At 42.6% G+C, this 22,490-nt stretch overlaps 2 protein-coding genes across 2 annotated transcripts; both read right to left on the bottom strand.

Moving 5' to 3' along the window:
• Positions 1–12,896: 12,896 nt before the first annotated feature.
• Positions 12,897–14,372, bottom strand: LOC103723560 (sufE-like protein 1, chloroplastic/mitochondrial). The gene has a single exon (XM_008814513.3). It carries the CDS (start codon positions 14,259–14,261, stop codon positions 13,098–13,100), a length of 1,164 nt encoding a protein of 387 aa, XP_008812735.1. The 5' UTR covers positions 14,262–14,372; the 3' UTR covers positions 12,897–13,097.
• A 3,206-nt stretch (positions 14,373–17,578) lies between these two features.
• On the bottom strand, positions 17,579–19,403 carry LOC103723563 (UDP-glycosyltransferase 73E1-like). The gene has a single exon (XM_008814516.4). The coding sequence runs from the start codon at positions 19,367–19,369 to the stop codon at positions 17,900–17,902; it is 1,470 nt and encodes a 489-aa protein (XP_008812738.3). The 5' UTR covers positions 19,370–19,403; the 3' UTR covers positions 17,579–17,899.
• Positions 19,404–22,490: the final 3,087 nt, after the last annotated feature.

The following is a 22,490-nucleotide window of genomic DNA, read 5'->3' as shown; positions in this document are numbered from 1 at the left end:
GATAGATTTGATAATTAGATAATAAAAAAGTTAGAAAAAAAATTTCACTAACCAAAAATTATTTTATTTTATTTTTTTCATTTATAACAATCACTATACCTTATTTTATATATTATAGTCTTGAATATTAGTTAGATCTGATCACTAATATTAGTCTGTGAGTTCCGCGAGTCCATGTCAGGGTCTAGATTTTGATGGAAGTACATATGGATCGCATAAAATTGAAGCTATTAAAAATATAACTTGACTAGATTCTAAAAACATGTGAAAGTTCAAACCAACCTTAAATCAGTCCGAGGTGGCGATCCAATCGGACTCAGACCCACCACGTGAGGGCTGGGTTCGGGTTTATTTTTTAGACATCATGTGAATGTTGATCAAGTCTAGATCAAGCAAATACGGACCTAAGCCAACCAATTTACAGCCCAATTGATCAAGTCTAATGTGTCAAACACATCATTTTGTGCTACTAAATACATCTTCGGTCACACATACAAACTTTTCAATTTACGTTGATAAGGCATGTCAAGTCTCGTTCTTGTCCAGCACAATCCTGTTAAGGATCATATTCGAATCAATAATCACCATAGTAAATATCAACTAATAGTCAGACCTCGTGGCTATCAAACATTACACTCCAGAGTTCCTAGCAAAAATACATTAGACACGGTGCCAAGCATATGCAACTTCCTTTATAAGAATATTGTTGTGGTTGAAATTTGGCCTGAGGGTGACCACGCCGAAGGAAGCCGAAGAGATGCTGGCCGGGATGGAGAAAGGGAGCCACCTCCTGCGTTCCGGAGTACCTGCACAAAGCCTTGGCCGGGGATTCCGGCGAAGGCCCCTCAATGGCTAAGTTAGCAATGTCTTTAGAGAGGTCTCTGAGGGCCTTTTTATTGCTTTGTATTACTTTTTTATGGCTTTCAATAGCTTACTGAAGACCTTTCCCTACTCTATTTTTATAGGGTAAAGGTGTCGGTCGTTACCTGAAGTCTCGGGCTGAGCTGTGATCAGTTGGCCATTAGCTAGAGGCGGTGTGAATCACGGAGATCCATCCTGCGGACGGAGGATTCGGGAGATATCTTTCCAGATTTGTTCTGAGGATACGCGGGTGTGGCAGGGTATGGCTCTTGGCAGGTGTTGCAGGGTATAGCTCTTAGTAGCAAGCATGGCTGGTGCAGCAAGGCATGGTCCTTGGTTGGTATGTCATGGCATAGCCAACAAGCAATGGTTTGTTCTAAGGATCCGTGGGATCTTCGATGAGGATTCGGATTGACAGGGCCGAGGCCGGCTCAGCCTTTAGCGGAGTCCGAGGTCGACTCGACAAGAATTGGGTGGTTCCATGCTAGAGTAGGACGATCCATTTTGCCTCCCATCACATATATTTTAGGAAAAACTAATGGTCGGTCCATTCATTGACCGGATTCTAACTTTTAATCCCTATTGACTGGTTGTTTAACAACCGGTCTAGCTATATTTCGATATTCCATCATGAGATGAAAATACCCTTCATAAATCCGCTCTTCCTCTCTTCCACAAATAGCGACCTCTTCCACAGTGAGGCCTAGGGGTGCGTCGTCAGGCACCTCGGCCACCGGCCACGGCCCGGCCTCCTTCCAGCGCCGCCAGCCTCGCGAGAGGAGTAGAAAGGAGAAAAAGGGAGGAGAAGAAGGGAGGCCGGGCTGCGGCCGCCACCGGCCATGGCCCGACCCCTTTCGCGGCTGCCACGGCCCCGCCCCTTTCCGTGCCGCCGAGAATACCCCCATCCCCACTATGGGGAAGTGCCAAAGAAGAGGAAGAAGGGGGCGCCCTCCCGCATCCCGCGGCCACCGCCGGCCACAGCCCGGTCCCCTCCCGCGTCTGCCACGGCCCGAGCCTTTTCCGGCACTGCCGACCTTGCGGGAGGAGAAAACTTCGCCGCTGGCCAGCCGCGGCCACCCCGACTGCTGCAGGCGCCACTGGCCAGCCGCGGTCGCCACTAGCTACAGCCGCCATGGCCCGTTCTCCTTTCAGCGCCGCCAGCCTCGCGAGAGGAGAAGAAAGAAGGAGAAGAGAAGAAGAGAAGAAAAAGAAAAGAAAAGGAAAAGGAAAAAAAAAAGAAGAAAAGGAAAGAAAGAGAAGAAAAAGAAAGAAAAAAAGAAAGAAAGAAAAATAAATAAATAAATATATATATGCATAAATATATATATATATATATATATGAATGAACAAATAAATAAATAAATAAATGAGATATTAAAATATATTTATGCATTTATTTATTTATTTATTTATTTATTTATTTATTTATTTATTTTTCTTTTTTTTTTCTTTTTCTTTCCTTTTTCTTCTTTTTTTTCTTTTCTTTTTCTTTTCTTTTTCTTCTATTCTTCCCTTCTTCTTCTTTCTTCTTTCTTCATGTTTCTTCTCCCACGAGGCCGGCAACGCTGAAAGGGGGCCGGGCCGTGGCAGCTGCGGGAGGGAGCCGCGGAAGGGGGCCGGGCCGGCGTCGGCCGCGGCTAGCCAACGGCGCCTAGGGCAGCCACGCTTCTTCTCCTCCCGCGAGGCCGGCGACGCCGGAAGAGGACAACGCTGTAGGAGCCACGGGAGGGGGCCAGGCCATGATCGGCAGCGCCTGTGGCAGCTGCAGCCCGACCTCCCTTCTTCATTTATTTTTTTATTATCTTATTTTATTAAAATATATTTATTTATTATCTTATTTATTTATTCGTTCATTCATATATATATATATATATATATGCATTTATTTATTTATTTATTCTTCTTTTCTTCCCTTTTTTTTTCTTTTCTTTTCTTCCTTTTCTTTCCTTCTCTTCTTTTTTTCTTTTCTTTTTCTTTTCTTTTTTCTTCTCTTCTTCCTTTCTTCTTCCTTCTTCTCCTTTCTCCCAGCCGGCGGCGCCGAAAGGGGGCTGGGCCATGGTGGCTGTGGGAGGGGGCCCGGGAGGGGGCCGAGCCATGGCCGGCGGCGGCCGTGCTTCCCCTCTTTTCTTCTCCTCCTGCGAGGCCAGCGGCTACTGCATCCTCCTCTCAGTTAGTCCGTAATGACTGCTTTTTATCGACAGTAGCCGATCTGTGCTTTCTAGTTCAAGTAGCAATTCCTGTCAGTGAGGGATGGAACATTGTATTGTAGAGATCTTTCTTACTACACCCGGAAGAACACCCCCAAGAGAAACTCAAAATCAATCCCCGGAGAAGGAGAAAGCTCACTGATACTGTATTGCTAGAAACTGACATGCAACTTCAGGGTTTGACCTTAGGATTGCAATTGGTGTGGCTGTGGGAGAGGGCCCAGGAGAGGGCTGGGCCATGGCCGGTGGCGCCTGGGACAGCCGCGGTGGAAGCGGCCCGGCCTCCTTTCTTCTTCTCTTCTTCTTTTCTTCTCATTTTCTCTTTCCTTCACCCATGACTCAATGGAGAGCTTCTCTCGTCGGAGAACTCGGGAGGGGGCTGGCCTGCGGCAGCCGCGGCCTAGCTGTTGCGACCGACCTCCTTTTTTTTCCTCTTTTTTGGTGGAAATGAAAGATCAGCACCTCTCCATCGTAGGGATGGGGGCATTTTTAGCATTTTTTTAAAAATAAAATGCTCTCACGGACCAGGAGTTAAAACCTAGTGAAGTTGTTGCAATGAAGATTTTAGTTATAGTCAACGACGACATTTTGTTATACCACGGTCTTTTGAAGGGCGGGCAATTAATTATCCGCAAAGTATTCTGCGCTTGAGAGAACTCTATCCCTAGTTGACTAGTAGGTGTAAAGATTTACCTCACCATTGGTAGAGAATGCAACAAACGCGTAGAAGGTGATCACAAGGCCACACATGATGTCACTAGCTGAAATCAGCAAGCCAAAGTCTGCTAGATAAAACCATTTTATCCTGTACTAAGAAAACACAACCGTTCTCTCGAACATTAAACTTGGAGTCATGCCCATGAAATCTGTTAAATACGAACTCTATGCAGAGTAGAACATGCTTGAGAGAACTTTATGCTCAGCCAGTTAGTAGATTGGAAAAGATTTATCTCATCACCAATGGTGAGGGCACGAACGATGATCATGGGACCCAACATTTGATGTGCAAACCCTTGTCTGTGCGTGAATGAGTGTGAAAGATACACGCAACGCATGTATAGGCCTCGTGCATGGCAGGGTTTGAAGCAAAGCCATGTTCGCATTAGAGAGATCATGAGCTAAATCTCGGACATAAACTCTATTCATTTATAATTGAATCTCGGGCCGAATTTATATAAGATTTGATATTTTTTATACCCAAACCAAGCCTATCTCATGATCAACTTTAATTAAGACTGCATTACTGTTTTAGTTGCAAATTATCAACATCGATTCAATGATACCAATCATGCCATGGCCATTTGGATTTCTAGGCAAATATAAATTTTCGGTAATAAAAAAGAAAACATATTTGTGCCAATGAGGCTCCCGAAGAATGTCGTCCGAAAACTAATCTCTAAAGGTTTTCTCCTAATAATGCGTTCAGAAGCTTAGAGGAAAGAATTTGAAAAACCGACGCACCGCGTTCTTCCTTCACCTTCTGGAATTTCCCCTGCCGTGGGCAACCGTACGCAACGTAGCGGCGAGGTGGAAGCGTCGCGCCACCCAAACAGCGAGCAGATATAGTGATGTAAAGGACAAGGAAAAGTGATGGCGCCGCATCTCAGGCGACGTTTCCGCTCGCCTAGGCGTCATGATAACATCATTTTTGAGATCTGCAACGATGGAGAGGCAGGCGAGCGAGCGAGCGAGAGAGGGAGTGGCTCGCTGGATGGCCCTTAGCACTATTTCAGAGATAGCATTTGATTAAGGAGCAAATTTTTAAAAAATATTATTTGTATTTTCAAAGAGATAAATTCATCCCATAAAAACAAAAAAAGTTTGGATATTTGATTAAAAAAGTAAATATAGAAAATAAAATGGAAAAAATGAGATGTATTTAATATATTTAATCATCCACTTTCTATGTGCGTATATGGTGAAGAGGACAAAATGATGAATGGAGGGAATAGGATCGCAGTATAAAATGGCATAGTATTTACCTCTAATCATGCAGCAAAAAAGAGACATGGCACTCCCAACATGCATGAAATACTAATGCTAATCAACCAACAATACAAACACAAGTTTTACGCAAAAGGAGCAAACCATTCTAACAAAAGGGAGACCACAAAAGAATGTCAAATTCAAAGAAAGAAAATGGTAGAGCAAAGGTGAAACCAAAAACATGTTACTTCAGATAGGTCAGATGACTAGAAACATGGCAATAGAGTTCTTTTTATGCTGCAAGATCACGAATTAAGGGGAAACGCTGCTTGCTGCAACCAGAAGAGATGTCCAAGTTGTAAACAATAAACATCATCCTTAAGAATGATGCAAATTGCAGGAATTGCAGCAATCGCCTCTTTCATCTCTAAAGCTGATTATAAAAGAAATGCTGCAATCCCTGCATTAGCGCTGAGCTCATGAACTCAATGATAAGAATGCCAGCAATTTTTGCACTACCTGAATACTCTTACATAGTGGAAGACAATGCATAGAGATGCCTTGCAAATGAAAATTGATTGTGGCCCTGGACAGGAATCAGAAGCAAATAAAATAAACAAATTTGAGTTCATGGGTCCGCATGAGAGAATGGTGGGCACTCACAGAGACTGGCTAGAGCTTCCCTTTTTTTTACTGAAGCAAGCTACATAGCACTCAATTACACCTCAGAAAGATACAAGGTGAGTATTTTTGTCAGCAACATTCTCACATATGTTGGAATAAATGCAGAGGCAGCAACAACCACCAGAATTTATGATTATAAACAGTCAATTTGGGGAAATTACCCTTCAAGTCAATCTTTCAGTTCCTCCGGCATCCATAACCTCGAAATCAGCCAGGAAATAGGGCCCAAGAACAAAATTTTCATCTACGGAGGAAACAAGGCTCCATGTGGCCAACATCATGCTAAATATTATACCACAGTTCATTGAACTGGGGTTTAGCAAGTCATACGCCTGCATTTTTCTACAGTTCGCATAGCAGTTCAAGTATTTGCCTATAAATTCATAATTCATATGGTCCTCTCAGATTCACCTTTAACATAACAAACTTAAACATACACCATTCTATGAGTTATAAGGCTTGGCGTTTTTGTAATTAACAAACACTAACATGTTTCACAAGCCACCGAATCTGATCTTCAGTGCACAATAGAAAAAGTTCCATATAAGGGTAGTGTCAACAATTCAGTGCAATGGCTTAAAATTCTCTCTCCATCCATCCGAGAAGGCCATTTTTTAGTCAACAATAATCGCATGGCAACTAATCACATGTCAACCAAATTTTCTTGAAATTGGAACATAAAGACATAAGAGCTAAAGCTCATATCAGCAGTTATGTGTATCTTGCTTCTCTGCTACTGCATGATCATTAGATATAGCAATGTTAGTTGACATAATAACAAGCTGTGAACTTTCTTTTAAAATTAGGTTTGTCCTTTGTTTGGAAGGAAAGCCATAACTAAATACTATCTAAAAGCAACTGACTTCCTCAAAACTCACTACCCATATACTTGGTTAGTAGGTTTCTCTAACTAAAATCTAATTTTTCAACTGTAAGGGCTTTCAAATGCCAAATGCCCCCCCTTGTTGGAGATTCACTTCTGGACTCAATATGTTTTCCCTTTTTCTCCCCTGCTTAATTCTCTATCAGAACTTCAGTGTTACAATGACAAAAAGATCAGAGATCTTAATGGTGGAGTTTGCCGCTTGTCCATCACCACAGCCTTTTCTTTACCAAAATATGGTGAGGAAAGTATCTTGAAGCTAACAAAGATGAGGGAGAAGAAGTAAATCTTTGGAACAAGTTAGATGCATAAAGAACCGGAACAGTAGAGAAGATCACAATTGATGATATTACTTAAAGGAAGAGAGAATACTCTCAGAAGTTGTTGAGAGTTTTGGTCGCTAGCTCTTAAAAGTGAAGATAAAAAAGAAGCAAACACACTGTTCTGAAAAGTAGAGAAGGTACTGACATTTAAGAAAATTATATGAGGTTCCAGCATGAACGAAGAGTTCAGGCTTTAGGACCATAGTTAACATTAAGATTAGTACTAAGTCATGTGACAAGTTATTGTCATCAATCAACCTTTAAAATGAGATATTAAGGCAAGCCAACAATAAGGAAAGATAGGTGAAAAAAAAGACACACAAAACACACACATGTACACACAAAAATGCACCATTCATAGCTTATGAGTTCAAAGCTAAAGGCGAGGATACCTGAATGAAAGTAAAGAAAAATACCAAAAGTTTTGGGAAAACAATAAGGCAGTTTGCTGAGATAGAACATGTAGTAACTGAAGTTGTTTTTCTTGTATATCTAGGAAATTTCAAGCAAAGAACAGGTCAATTTTTTTCTTGGTTCAGAAAGCAAGGACAAAGCCCTGATGGCCCTTGGCTTTCACCATAGGCCATAGGCGAGGTTGAGAGCCATGCACTTGTTATACATGCATCAATCGTTCATAATTCATATACTGGTGAGGAGACCCATAGATGCCTTATCCAAACCCTTCAATTTAGCCTAAACTACGTGCACCTGATACTTAAAACACAGGTATTGGTATGACACTTGAACACAGAGCCATAAGATGATGACTTCGGATATTTAAAGGATTCGACACAAAGACCCATACCCCCCCCCCTCGCAGGCAAACCCAAGTTCATGTAACATAGCAGCTTGGTGTATCTTGTGTGCTTGGAGTGCTGCTTGATAAAACAAGGAAGAGAGTGCAACATTAAATTAGAGAGGAAATGCTACAGAATATAAATAATTGAAAATCGGTAAAAACAAAAGAGTGCACAGATGCAAATTCAAAGGGTATGTATGTGTGAAGGCAATATGAAATAAAAGCAATAAATTCCCCAAACATATAGCTTTCGCAAGGTGGATGATGAGAAGGTGCACATTAATCACTACTGACTGACCAAATTCATCAAGACACCGAAGAACTAATAACAGGTTGATTTTAAATCAAAAAATTAAGAAGTCAAGAGGACATATGAGACTAAGATTGGTAGAAACTATGATGTTAATGCAAATCTCTAGTGTGAATAAAGGGATAATTTGAAGGAACACCTAAGAGAAAATAAATGGAGGCAGAACAATTTGAGATAGGTCGGCCCAAACAACTTCTAATCTAATTTTGCAAATTTCTGAGATGTGCACGCATCATTACAAATAGAAAAACAACTCTCAAAAAAATAAAGAGAAAACAACTCAAGAATACAATTTAATAATATCAAAGGATGGATGTGGATAATAATTCAGCATGAGCAGCATCCTTATGTTTCTTAAACTAAAGCCCCTTGATACAAGAAAATTGAAACACCCAAAGAAAAAAATGAAGGCATCATTACCTAATAAAAATTACCAATTCTGCAGAAATACTGAAGACTACCTTCCTTGACCGCACATGACGGTCACCATCAATTACTAATTCCCTACATGACAATAAGTCATGATCAAACTCTTGCCCAGATGTTAAGTAACAATTATGCCAAATGAATGGTTCACTACTATCAACTTTTATAGAGATAAGTAGCTTCCTAGGAAGTTTTTTATTCTCATGTTCTCAATTTACTGCTCCATGAATGGTTAAATTCATAGGTTACCTAGTCTTGCCTTTTATGTTCTCTACATAGACTCTTTCTGTCTTAGGGAGCTATGAGGCATGTCACCCGATTGCATGAGTGCATTTTGCAACTGACAAGATAAATCTGCTAGATCGGTGTTTAAGACCGCAAATGGGTCGGGTTGACCTATGACGCGACCCGGCCCGACCCACTTAGACCCGATCCAATCCGATTTAAAGGACCCGTGAGGCCGGGTCGGGTTCTAAAATTGGAATCATTCCATTTTTCGGGTCGAGTTTGGATTTTCTGAATTTTTACCCAACCCGACCCATAAATATTGAAATCAGATTTTCCTTTCTCCATGCAGATCAGATTTTCCTTTAACTATTCCTTCGTATTTATATTTGTCACAGGTAATTGCATGCAACTTGAAGGCTTCCTAAAGCACAAGTTCCCTCACTTTATCAAAAAATGAAGGAGCTTCCAGATTGGCTGAGATGGTGGAATGGTCATGGTCCAAGCCAAGGAAGCCCAACTCAGAGTGGTGGGCTTTCCAACTTGGTACTAAAGCAAAAGATGGCTGTTGCTGCTTTTCATGGCTTGTTCTGTGCCACGACTAAGGCCCTGTTTGGGGGAGTTTTTAGAGGGCCAAAAAGCACTTTCTGGCCCTCCAAAAGTACTTTTAGGAAAAAAAGTGTGTTTGGTAAAATTTCCAAGAAGTTGTTTCAGCTTTTGCGGGAAGCTGAAAACAGCTTTTTGGCAGAAGCTCAATTTTGGAGCTTTCCGAAAACGTTGTTTTCAGCTTTGTCGGGAAGCTGTATTTTTGACCAAAATACCCCCATTTAAAAGTTTCTTTTTCCTCCCAAAAATCTCAATCCCACCGCCTCTTTCTCTCTCACCATCCCCCCTCTCTCTCTCTCCCTCCCTCTCTATCTCCTTCTCCTCAATGCCGCCGGCCCTCCTCTTTTTTTTTTTTCTTTTTTTTTTTTGGGAGGCAGCCACCACGCCGGCCACCCGTGGCCGCGCCCCCCAGCCCCCATCCGAGCCCCCCGCCGCTGCGACCCACCACACAGCCAAAAAAAAAAAGGAAGGGGAGGAAGGGGCCGCCATGGCCGCTGCCTCCCCGGCCGGCCCGCCGTCTCGGCCCCCTCCCGAGGCCCCCCCTCCCCCGCGGTCGCCGCGGCACGCCGTCCCGGCCCCCTCCGAGCCCCTCCTCCCCCGCGGTCGCCGCGGCACGCCGTCCCGGCCCCCTCCCGAGCCCCCCTCCCCCCGCGGTCGCCGGGGCCCGCCATCCCGGCCCCCTCCCGAGCCCCCCTCCCCCGCGGTCGCCGCGGCACGCCGTCCCGGCCCCCTCCCGAGCCCCCCCTCCCCCCGCGGCCGTCGGGGCCCGCCATCCCGGCCCCCTCCCGAGCCCCCCTCCTCCCGCGGCCGCCGCGGCCCGCCATCTCGGCCCCCCTCCCGCGGCCGCCGCGGCCCGGCCCCCCTTCCGGCGCTGCCGGCTTCGCGGGAGAAGAAGAAAGGAGAAGAAGGAAAGAGAGGAAGGAAGGAGAAGAAGAGAAGAAAAAAGAAAAGAAAAAAAAAAGAAGAAAAGGAAAGAAAAAAATAGAAGAAAAAAAGAAAAGGAAAGAAAAAGAAAAATAAATAAATAAATAAATAAATATGTATATAAATGAACGAATAAATAAATAAATAAAATAATAAATAAATATATTTCAATGAAATAAAATAATAAATAAATAAAAATATTAGTAATTATTTAACCAATTTTTTCACCTAGTTAGAAAATTTGTTAGAGAAATAAATGGTCATCAAAAGAGTAAAAAATTAATTTATACTAATAATTATAATATTTTATACATTTATTATTGTATTATACTATAAATATAATATAATATTATATTATGTTATGTTAAATAATTTAATATTATTTTAAATTATTATCTTATAGTATACAATGTTATAGTACTATATTATAATAATATTATGTTACATTACATTAATATTATACTATATCATATATTTATGTATTAATATATATTATATTTTATTATGCACTATTGTATAATACTAGTAATGTCCTTTATGGTCATTTTGTCATACAAAAGTACTTTCTCAGTTTGTTTACCAAACAAATGTTAAAGTGCCACAGCACTTTAGAAATGTAGTTACCAAACAGCAAACAGCTTTTTATAAAAGCTCTACTTCCAACAGCTCTACTTCCAACAGCTCTACTGCCAACAGCTCCCCCAAACAGGGCTTAAACCTCATTTGGGAGGGGTATGCTTGTATTATAGAAAATACTTGGCGTAGAGCATGCAAAAAACTATACAATACTTGTATTTGCCCATTCAAAATTTATTGTCTCAATGAAAAATTAGGCTTGTATATTATGCATATCATTCTTGAGAAAAGTAACATGCATGTTTGAGCTTAAAATCATCATACACAATTACCCCACACTCATTTTCTTTAAAAAATGCACCTTATTTTGTCCCTAATTTGTAGATTTCCTGTAGTATTATATCATTAATAATCCCCTCCCAATGAATACTGAAAATTAAAGGGGATTTGTTAATTGTACATGAATTGATAAAACACATTATGCATGAATACTGAAATCTGTTTCGTACTCATTTTGTAAAGTTGAATGGGCCCAGACCCAACCCGAACCAAACCCAAATTTTTTTAGTTGGGACTAGGTTATACATGGACTCGACTCGACCCAAATGACCCGTTTGGGTCAAAAATTTTATCCGTGGACCCGACCCAACCCGATCTTCTATTGGGTTGGTTCTGGATCCAAAGTTAAAACCCAAACAAGGAACCGGGTCGGGACAAGGTCACTCATGACCCAGTCCAACCTGATCCATTTGCACCTCTATCGGTGTTCTAGGTTAACTGCAAGCCCTTCTCTTTCTTAGAGTTGCCTTGGACAAGGACATGGGCACCAATTTATAGATGGTTTGTGTCAAGTGCAGCATGCATTGTAAAAATGTTCTCAACGGTTTTGGGGAACATGCCTATATCTATCATATCAGCCCTATATAATTGGAGTAAGGCTGCAACTAAAATTCATATGAAGAATTGAAGTTTGGATTATTACGTACCAATGCAATATTTCCCAATAAAATTCTTCAAATTTTACAATTGCATGTGCTTACATATGCGATTATAACAACAATTTAAGGTCTAATATTCAGAATTAACTCTTCCCACATATTACAATGCCTCATAGTTAACCCCCCCCCCCCCCCCCTCTCTTCCCCCTTTTTTTTTGTGTCAGATCTTGACTAATTGGTAAGAACCTACTTAACCACTAGAGTAATACAGCAAAAGAAGTAGAAAGGGTAGAAAAGTGCAAAACAAGCTTATGGAAACAAAATCCTGCTAACAATGACAATACAATACAGCCATAACTCTAACCATTTTATTTGTAATGATGAAAAAGAATATATCAAACCAGTAATGCATGGCAACCAGAAGGAGAAAGCTATAGCAGACAACAGCAGACTATCAGTATATATGTATAGACAGAAAAACTCTGCCGACTGATAAAGTACAAAGAGAAACTAATAAAATGCAGGATAGCCTTAAGTCCCTTCAATTTAAAAGGGTGTCAACAGCAGGCATATTGGTCCTTCAACTATTATATTTTCCTCCCATATAACAAGTAATAATAATTGCTACGATGCCAATGTGTCACTAATACATTTGCAAGATGACAAGGATCAGCTGTAACCGGAGGCAACCACAAAAGAATATTGATGAACTTGCGTTGAAGCTAATCCACATGATTCTAATATATGAAGTCAAAAGCAATTTGATATTACAAGAGCAAATGATAGATTGTGGTTGGAGTTCCTTAACCTTTATAGCAAGATGATCAGGAATGCAACATCAACCCCATAGGATCTAGAATCACATGATATTTCTTTCACTGTCTTCAGTTTAAGAACAACAAGCACCAGCAAAAACTTCAAATAAACATGTAATTAATCAAGCCATAAAAATTCTAGAGTTCAATATTACTCCATAGATGCGGAACATGTCCTTATCAGACATAAGCATTACTATGACCAACAAACCTTATTGCAATTATTCTCTACATTCCTTTTTTTCAGATCTTCATTATTGACCACATTAAAATAAGAAGCACAGCAAAAGGAAGAAGCCAACCTCTCATCTGTTTTCTATAGTCAGGTTATAATCTTTTCTTCTTAACTATTATGCCCGGATGGAAGTTACTAGCATAAGCCTAACACCCAAATTGGAATACAAATTCTGCTTCGAGAAAAAATTAAGACTGTTAAATGAAAACACATAATCTTCAATAGGATTACAGGATAATATATGCAAATCAACGCAGCATCTCTCTATGCTTTGAAAAGTTCATGTTTCACTATTCTAAGACGGGGAAAAGATTGTAAAAACAATAAAGTAATAAAACCTGTTGCTATTCAGTGCCTATCTAACTGGACTGGGATTCAGATGGAGTCTTTGCAACTATGGAGAGGGCGTGCAATCCGCTCTGCAACTCCTCCCGCAACAGGTCATAAACAAGCCTGTGCCTCTTCACCAAACTCTTCCCTTCAAACTCCTTGGAAACCACCCTCACGTTGAAATGGGTCTCTCCATCATTATTTCCTCTAACCCCAGCATGGCCCGCATGTTGGTATGAAATATCCTCCACCTCCAATTCCACCGGAGACAGCTCCCTCTCCAATCTCTCCCTTATCCTCTCCCTTCTCCCGCCAATCCCACCACCCGAACTTTTCTGCACCACATCGGCGCTATCCATGCCATCTCCATCAACCTTCAAATCCCCATAGGGTAGCGAATCGCCGCTCCCGTTTGCACTCGAAACCTCTCTAAAGGATGAATCTTTGCCAGTTTCATCGGCTTCTCCACCCAAGATCGAATTTTTATCCTCCAAGATTCTGCCCTGGGCACCCGAATACGATCCCACGGAATCTGAAGCCCCGTTGATTTCCGAATAAGCGACCTCAGAATATAGCTGGAGGGCCTTCCGCTGCATGAGCTTGAGCATGTTGAGGAATCCGTTATTCCGCGAGGGCGTGAGGCTCTGCTGGAGGCCGAGGAGGCGGACGAAGCCGGGCGGGACGGCGGCGATGATGGGGGCGGGGGAGCCGGATAGGCCGAAGACGAGAAGGGCGGCAAGGCCCTTGGTGAGGGCGGAGTCGGAGTCGGCCTCGAAACGGACGGCGGCGGGGTCGTGTGGGTCGCGGAAGGCGCGGACCCAGACCTGAGAGACGCAGCCGCGGACGCGGTGGTCATCGGTCTTGAAGCGGAGGTCGAGAGGAGGAAGCTGGGAGCCGTAGTGGAGGAGCTGCTGGTACTTGGCCTTGGGTTCGGAGACGGACTGGAAGAGGGCGACGATTTCTTGTAATCTGGAAGGGAGGACGGAAAGATCGACGTCGGCCTCTCGCTGCTGCTGCTGGGCTCGGACGGGCTCGGAAAGGGGAGATTTGGGCAGGCGTTGGAAGGAGATAGGAGAGGAAAAGAGGAGCAAGGGCTTGGACGGAAGGAAGGGGGATTTGGAGACAACGGTTTTGGGGGGGATTTGGGGGAGTTTGGGATGGAAGAGGCGGAGAGAATAGGAGACGGTCGACATAATGGAAACAGGGGACGGAAAGATTCGCAGGGAACAGAGGCGAGGGGAGAAACGGAGAGAAGTTTATTGGTCCGCTTGGACTCAGGCCTTTGGGAAGAGGCTTTCGGCGGAGGCGAGGGTGCGTCTTGTACTTGGCTTCTCGTTTCCGACAAGAGGATGAGAAGATCCTGACCATCAAATTCTTGGATCTTTCTGGTTTATTCTAGATTCGGCGCTTTAATTATTTGTTTAATATATATAAAAATTTAAATTTTGCCACAAATCACAATCAAATTAGATTTTAGGGGAGATGAGACTCCCATTTTGCAAGAAATTTGGAAAGCCCAACTCAAGGAGATCATTTCTTGGATGACTTTCACAAGAGTCTAATCAACACTAGAATCTTTTTCTTATCGTAGAAAGCTTTAGTTTGAAGAGTTTGATTTTGTTTTGTTTTGCTTTTTTTTTGGGCTATTAAGGCTCAATCATGCATGAATCCTTGTATACATATAAAAATAAAACGATGGGAAGGCAAAAAGAGAGTTGGATTCTTCCGTTTATAATTTAATTTTTTTGGTACTAGTACATAATGTTTATTTGGTGGAGCTTACATTAGGAAGTACCTAGAGAAAATCCAAAAATCTCACCTCACATAGTGATTAATAAACTAAATCACCCAATATTTCATGTTTAATATACAAGGCATGCTCCTTTTTTTTTGTACGCGTATCTCGGCAAATCATGAGCTGCATGATATGGCCATGGATGGGGCAACTAAGCTTGTGAATAGGCTAAGTTTTGAATGGATTTAGATTACTTGTTTATACATGATATCAATCCTCCCAGCACCAAAAATAAGTCTAAAAATGATCTAATAAAATTTTACCAAAAAAATCATTGGAAATAAAAATAAAGAATAACTTAAAAATACACAACAACACACACACACACATAGAGATATATATATATATATATGTTAAGATGAATGAATGTATATATGTGAATGCACTCTCAGCAAAAAGCATCGTCTTAGTAACCAAAATATGATCCAAATCGCAAACTACTGAATACCCCACATCCTACCGGTCCTACAAATTCAGCCTGTATTAGGAAACTAAATAGTGATAGAGGCAAGGTAATCTTATATGTCTTTAGAAAATCTCTTATTGAAAACTTTAGCGGAACCAAGATGCAGGTGTCTTCCAATGCAATTAGATTAGCTAAACCAGAACCTAATCACCATATTTCATATGAACCCACTTGAACCATGTTTTGAGCTTTGACTAAGGTATAAAAATACTAGGTGACATATCAGGAAAACATTGCACGACCATGCTACGTGGAGTGGAGCACATCCCATGCATGCATTTTTCATCCAATTAGTTATATGCATCCGGCATTCATTTTTTAATTTTCACTGCATAATTCTCAATGTATTTAGTATTGTGGAAACAGCACAGGTGATCTAATAACCGTGATTCCCTTGGTTTTTTTTTTTTTTTTTTGGAAAAAAGAGCACATTCACAACATGCATGCAAATCAAAAGGAGCAAGTTGTAGATTACTGATTTTTTGTACTCAAAAAGGGAAAAAGATCTCCCATTCTTGTAAGCAGTCTCTTAAATTCTAATTGTAATTTATAAAAGAAACATCGGGCATTTGTAAAAAAACCATTGATCCAAACTTTTTTTCAAAAAAAAGTTAATTAGACTTTTTAATAAAAAATAATTCTAAAAATACTTTAAAGTTGTTGTTAGAATAAGTATTGCCGACGCTTTACAGCGTCGGCAAATAATGGAGATTTGCCGACGTTTTTCAAAAGTGTCGGCAAAAAAATTTCCACTCCCACCTAGCCGACGTTTTTAAAAGCGTCACCGCCAAAATTACCGATACTCATAAGCGTCAGTACGGACTCTAAAAACCGCCGGAAAAGACTATTTTTTTTAGTGATAATGCTGATTTTGATAATTCTATCTCAAAATTATTGCACAGTCTTCCTATTATAAGTTAAGCTCTCGGCAAACATGATTTCAGCGAGCGTGATCTTGCATGGTCTCGGCTGGACAAAGCCCGATTGACCTCAAGGCCAAGGAAGACCTAGTTAGAAGCTGAGACTGACCCCGACTCCACCAACAGTCAAGCCGGACTCTAAATCGGAGCGTCTGCCTAAAGAAGGGGTCACCAAATCCTCCATATTCAGAATCAAATCTCGCAGTCTCCGCTACAACAGCTGTCAACATTTGAATCCTTGTAATTTCAACCGATTGCCAGCTAGCCTGAATTTCCATGCCATCTAAGGTAATTCATTTAACCCAAGATTTGCGCAATAACATCCGATTACGAGTAACCGCCACACCCCCTCCTATAAAGAGGGAGGGACTCCGGGGAGAGAGGCATCTTCTTCCTTCGATGGAAGAGATCTCTCCATTAAAATATCTAAAAAACATTCTCTAACTTAAGCATCGGAGGGCCTTCGTCGGATCCTGGCCCAGGCTTCTTGCAGGTCTACCAGAGATAGCCGTCACCATCGCCGTGCAGCAGAAGCTCCTCCTTCTGATTCGTGGTCGCCTCCGGGTCTGATTTCCAGTAATAACACTTCCCATCCTACGTGAAATGACCCTCGGGAGAGTTGAGACACCCGACCACGGCCTCATGAGAATATCTTTGGTGGCAGTAGTTTGGACTGGAAACTGTTTGACGGATTGCCACAAAGGAATGGATTGTATCTTCTCTGCGGAAGAAGGATTCGTTTTCTTTCGCGCAATCACCGTTGGATCACTCGCTACACAGATCTGGAAGCACTCCGAATTCAATAATTTATCTGTTTGCACATATCTCAATGTGACCAGTGGATGCTTCGACGGTGGATTCGCACAAGGGAAGGTGAATACTTCTTTCCCGGTCGAAAGATACAACCCCGACTCTCCACAAATCACCCGTAAAAGGACATACTCATGACCAGCCCTGATGGAAGTTACTGTGTAGAATGATGCGGGTGTGGAAAGTGGTTTGACAAAGTTTTAGGCCCCCATTTGGAAAGCGCAACAGGCATGGAATAAGGGAGTTATTCCATCCAAACGGCCAAAATGGCTGGGTGGAATTGTTTATCCTCTAACAAGGTATAAACTCTGTCAGCAATTTCATAGGAACGGGATGGAATTGCTATTCCATCTAATTGGCGAATCTTTTTACGGCAATTACCATTTTACCCCTTTTTCTCTCATTTAACTAATCAAAAATGAAAGGGCCATCTTGTCTTCATAGTATAATCCAAATCTATCATAATATCCGATACACTTTTTCCTTCTCCACTTATCCTTTTTTTTTTTTTTTTTCTCCACTTATCCTTTTCAACCAAACACCAAATCGTTACTCCTTTACAGTACATCATATGATTCACCCTTATCTCTTCAAAATTTTTCTTCATCCAAGAACAGCCTTAGGCTTCAAGTTCTTACCTGCTAAATTAGGCTTCAAGACATGCAGCTCCCTATCTACTCTACAACAAAAATGGGGGGAAAAAGCTCCGATTAGTGCTGCACTTATCGGTGGACAACCATATATAGCTAAATAATGCGAACAAAATAAAAGCTGTAGCATACACATATATATAACAAACAAGCATATATCTTGAAACAGTGCAGCTCCCACAAAACCGATCTAGAGTTCCTTATTTGTATGCTCCATGATATACTGGATCAAGCGTGTCATGTTCACATAGGATGACCCTCCTCCTTCCATTGCCTTCATAGCTTTCTCCTGCAGCTCCCTGACCCTCATTCTTCTATCTTCACCATTCTCCCCTCCATCCATCAACCTCGACACCGCTTTCTCTACATCCTCTCTCTGTACCATTACACGACCATCGTCAGTTACATGGCTCATGGGCACCTTCACTCCAACAGCCACGCCAATTCTCAATTCGTCCACAATTAATTTCTCATTCAAGAATTGATCTGAAAACTGAGGCCATGTCATCATCGGCACGCCTGCTGAGATCGATTCCAGTATCGAATTCCACCCACAATGCGTCAAAAATCCTCCGACCGCCGGGTGCGACAAGATCACCATCTGCGGAGCCCACCCTCTAATTATAAGACCTCTCGAGCTGGTGCTCTCCTCGAATCCCCCGGACAGCCAATTCTCTATCTCGGGGGTTAATTCCACCCCCTTGATCACCCACACGAATGGCCGGTTCGACGCCTGCAGACCGCACCCGATCTCAATAAGCTGCGAAGGGCGCGTGCGTGCAGAACTGCCAAAATTAACATAGATAACAGACCCTGGCTCCATGGTTTCCAGCCATTTTGTAATAATATGCTCGTCCATGGACGCCTTGTTCCCTCTCGTCGCTTTCCTCGTCACATCCTTGTTGCAGAGACACAGCGGTCCGATGGACCAAACCTTCTTCTTCCCCTTGGCCTTCTGATAGCTCCTGATGTGCCAAGGCTCCAGGTCGTCATAGCTATTTATCACAATGCCATCAGCTGTGGACTCCGCCACCACCATCTCCTGCATAAAGTTGGCCCACTCAGGCCCGGTGGCGAACCCCAGCGCCTGGGCTTTGTTCACCTCGACCCGGCAAGGCAAGTCGGGGACGAGGAAGGGCTCGAACTCATCGGGGACTCGCTCGAAGATGCCGTGCATGGCCATGTTGTGTACGCAAAGGAGGTAGAAGCAGGAGGGCCCATGGAAGACGATTCTCGGTATCCGGAGCTTGCGAGCAACCTCCATGGTCCACGGGTTGCACATGTCGGCGATCAAGCAGCTGGGCTTGGGACGTAGCTCTCGGAGGAAGAGCTCCAGGGGTTCTTGAAGCACGCGTGTGCCTTCGAACATGGCCTTGGTGTATTCAATGGAAGGGAGGAGGTCGAAGCTCTCGCATCCATCGGGCAAGCCGGCTTTCGCGCATGCGAAGGGAAGGATGACGAATTGGATCGGTAGGTGCGATTCCTTCACCTGGTCGATGATGGCCTCGATCCGAGCGGCGTTGACGGGAGTGGTGATGAAGCTGACACGTGCTCCACGCTCGGCGAGGAGACGGGCCATGTCGAGCATGGGGATCGCGTGGCCTTGGGCCACTAGAGGGACCAAAATGAAGTGTGCTCTTGGATCATGGAGACTGCTCATGGTTGTGCTAAAGGGTCGTCGAGTGGAGTTTGGAATGAAGAAGAGGGACTCGACTCGAAATCTATTGGTGCGTTTATAGAGCAAAAGGATGAGATCTGACCCAAGGAATACCAGGGGCCGCTAGTGGTAGCGGCAATGCGAGCTGTAATTGACCAGCGTCCGTGGGGAAAGTTTCTGAGGTGTGACCCAAGGAATACCGGGGGCCGCTGGTGGTAGCGTCAATGCGAGCTGCAATTGACCTACGTCGACGGGAAAAGATTGCTGTGGCTCAATAAACGATGTTGATGCCTCTACCTTGGGCAGAGGATCCGATACATACGGCTAATTTCGACAGATTACAAGATTTTATATGCACCTTGATCTTAGTGCTAATGGGTTGTGATCTTTGACGAATCTAGAGTTGGATCATATGCTGTTAGTTCTCTTTCGCATGCTTTTAGTTTTGTACTAACATAGCATAATTTATACCGGGAGAGGTCATACATAGCAACTATGTCTCCCATGGATTGAGGGTCATTTCCAGCAAGCAGCAACCACTCCCCCAACGATTAACGGGTCATACATGGCAATGCAAATCATCACTTATTAATATGCTCACGCTTAAATATCCTTTTTCGCTTTTTTTTTAATAGTAAATTATCAAGTTAATTATAAAACAAATTAAGGAGAAGAAAGAGAGTGGTCAAGGGTTGGTGCCAATTGCGACGTACCCGTTGCATATATAAAAAAATCAATTTTAGATCCTTAAGAAATAAGCAGATAAAAAAATAACAGCAGGTAATTGAAGGAGTTGAGAAGAATTGGAAACGAAGGTGGTGTACATGCCTTGGCTCTAAAGGGTGCATTAAATGGATCTCTAATTAACTCTTCTTTATTACCTTCTCTTTTTCTTGTATGGTTCCCACAATTGTGATATATTTCTAGATTATACATGATGGTGGACGGTATTAATAAGATAGTTTGGATGATAGTATGAAAGGAGCACCGACTCCATAGCTTCTCAAAATACATTTAACCAAGCGATATAACACTGATTTATTGATGAATACTTGTATTGCAATCTAGATCTATGTAAATAATGGATATGTATTATAAAGTTATAAAATCTGTCGGTGCTAAATATATAAATGAGTATCGGTGAAGTAGTTTGGTTGTTGTTTCATAGTCAACGTTAGATCTATTGCATCCAAGTTTGCAGATTCCTAATCTGCTTCCAAGGCAGGATGGTTTCAAAACTAGCATGGCGAAGATCAAGACAATTTTCCAAAATCTGTACTTAACTTGAATTAATGAATTGCCAACATGAATAACATCTGGAAGCAAGAAGCTTGAAAAACAAAGGATTGATGTTTATGACAGGCTTCACCATCTTTCTCCGTGGCAATTGGTGTTGAATGAACTCAAAGTTTGGATGGTGCCGCATGCAAGAGCATGAGATGTACTTTCTGCAACCTTGTCCTCGTGGTGAAGTGGGCGTTCTTAGAAAATCTTCTATTAAATTTTATTTCTTTTTCACCCGATCTTTGGTCCAAGTAGCGGTTCATAGCGCTGCTTCCTGGCCCAAGTAGTGGTTGATATAGCATTTTGACTTCAGTTGGCGATGGGAGTTGGATTTAGAGTTAGATCTCGGGCGCCAGGTCCTGGTTTTGTTGGGACGCCATCGCCCATCGAAGAGTTGCCACTCCGAGTCCAAGATAGTCTATCGCACATCATGGTAACACTACAAGAAACTTGGACGTTAGCGACGCTTGTTTTGGCTATTAGCGACACTTTTTAAGCGCCGGTAGAAACCATCCCGACGCTTTTCAAAACGTCAGTAAAGTGTCGCCTATGCTACAGTAGAAAAAACATTTTTTGACGCTTTCAAGAGCGTCGCTAATTCCAATTTAGCGACACTTTTAAGCATCGCTCTTTTCCGACGCTTTAAACCGTCGCGAATTACCATTTGCCAAGAAAGTTACCATTTGCGGTTTGCATCTTCTCCTCAATTTAGAAATACAAACAACCTCCCCGATTGGTAACTTCATTCCATCCGTGCGGAGTGGTTGGATTTGGCTATATAAACAGTTTTTTTTTCAGACCGCCGATGTGGGACTAAAATGAGGTGGTTTTTTGGCTTCCGACGACGCCTTTAACCACGCTTTTAAGCGTCATTATTTAACAACGCTAAAAAGCGTCGTTAAATGTGTCGTCAATTACATATTAACTTCAACGACGCTTTTTAGCGTCGTCATTAGCCGACGCTTTTTAAAAAAAGCGTCGGCAAATGTTGACGGGCAAAAATTTTTGCCGACGCTTGAAATAAGCGTCGGCAAATAAGAGTCGGTAATTGTCTTTTTTTGTGTAGTGTAAACATCGTTGTTAAGGCCGAAGAGTGACCGTGTTTCTCCTCAAAGGTATTATCCGCTTTGGGCGCGTCATGCGCTACCCTTGGGCATGTCTCGTGCTACCCTTTGGGCGCATCGTGCGCTACCCTCACAGCTTTATCCCACAAAAGGGCCCTCTAAAGAGAAAGGAGTCACCCCCATTTAAAGCACAGCCTTTTTCGTCATTCAAGCAGCATGATCCCAAATCTCATGATTCGCTCCCCCGCCAACACAGCTTCCCTGATGGAGAGGGCTGTGATTTTACCTTGCAGTTTTACAGGATCGAGGAGGTTTCCCACAGACGGCGCCAACTATTATAGCCGAAAAGTGACAGTGTTTTCCCTCAGAGGTATTGTCCGCTTTGGGCGTGTCGTACGTTATCCTTGGGCACATTCTGCGCTACCGTTGGGCATATCCTGCGCTACCGTTGGGCATATCCTGCGCTACCTTTTGGGCGCGTCGTGCACTATCCTCACGACTTTGTCCCACAAAATGGCCCTCTGAAGAAAAAGGAGTCATCCTCCAATTTAAAGCACAATCCTCTTCGTCACTTAAGTAGTATGGGACTAAATCTTGAGATCCTGGGACATCTTGATTCTGTCCAAAAGTTTTCACCGCCAACTATATCGGTCAAGATAAATTAAGATCTCAAATGAGATGACCAAGATAGCCTTTACAAATGTTTCCATCGCCCAAATTAGTTTTTTTTTTTTTTTTTTTTGGTGCCAGCATGGGCTTAAAGCTGAAATTAGAGT

Source organism: Phoenix dactylifera, chromosome 1 (assembly GCF_009389715.1).
Source record: "Phoenix dactylifera cultivar Barhee BC4 chromosome 1, palm_55x_up_171113_PBpolish2nd_filt_p, whole genome shotgun sequence".
Taxonomy (NCBI): Eukaryota; Viridiplantae; Streptophyta; class Magnoliopsida; order Arecales; family Arecaceae; genus Phoenix; species Phoenix dactylifera.
The sequence above is the reverse complement of the archived record's forward strand: the minus strand, read 5'-3'. Positions and strand labels throughout refer to the sequence as shown.

Excerpts from the sequence above, each read along its gene's own strand:
- LOC103723560 (XM_008814513.3), bottom strand. The coding sequence starts at position 14,261 with ATGTCGACCGTCTCCTATTCTCTCCGCCTCTTCCATCCCAAACTCCCC.
- LOC103723563 (XM_008814516.4), bottom strand. The coding sequence starts at position 19,369 with ATGAGCAGTCTCCATGATCCAAGAGCACACTTCATTTTGGTCCCTCTA.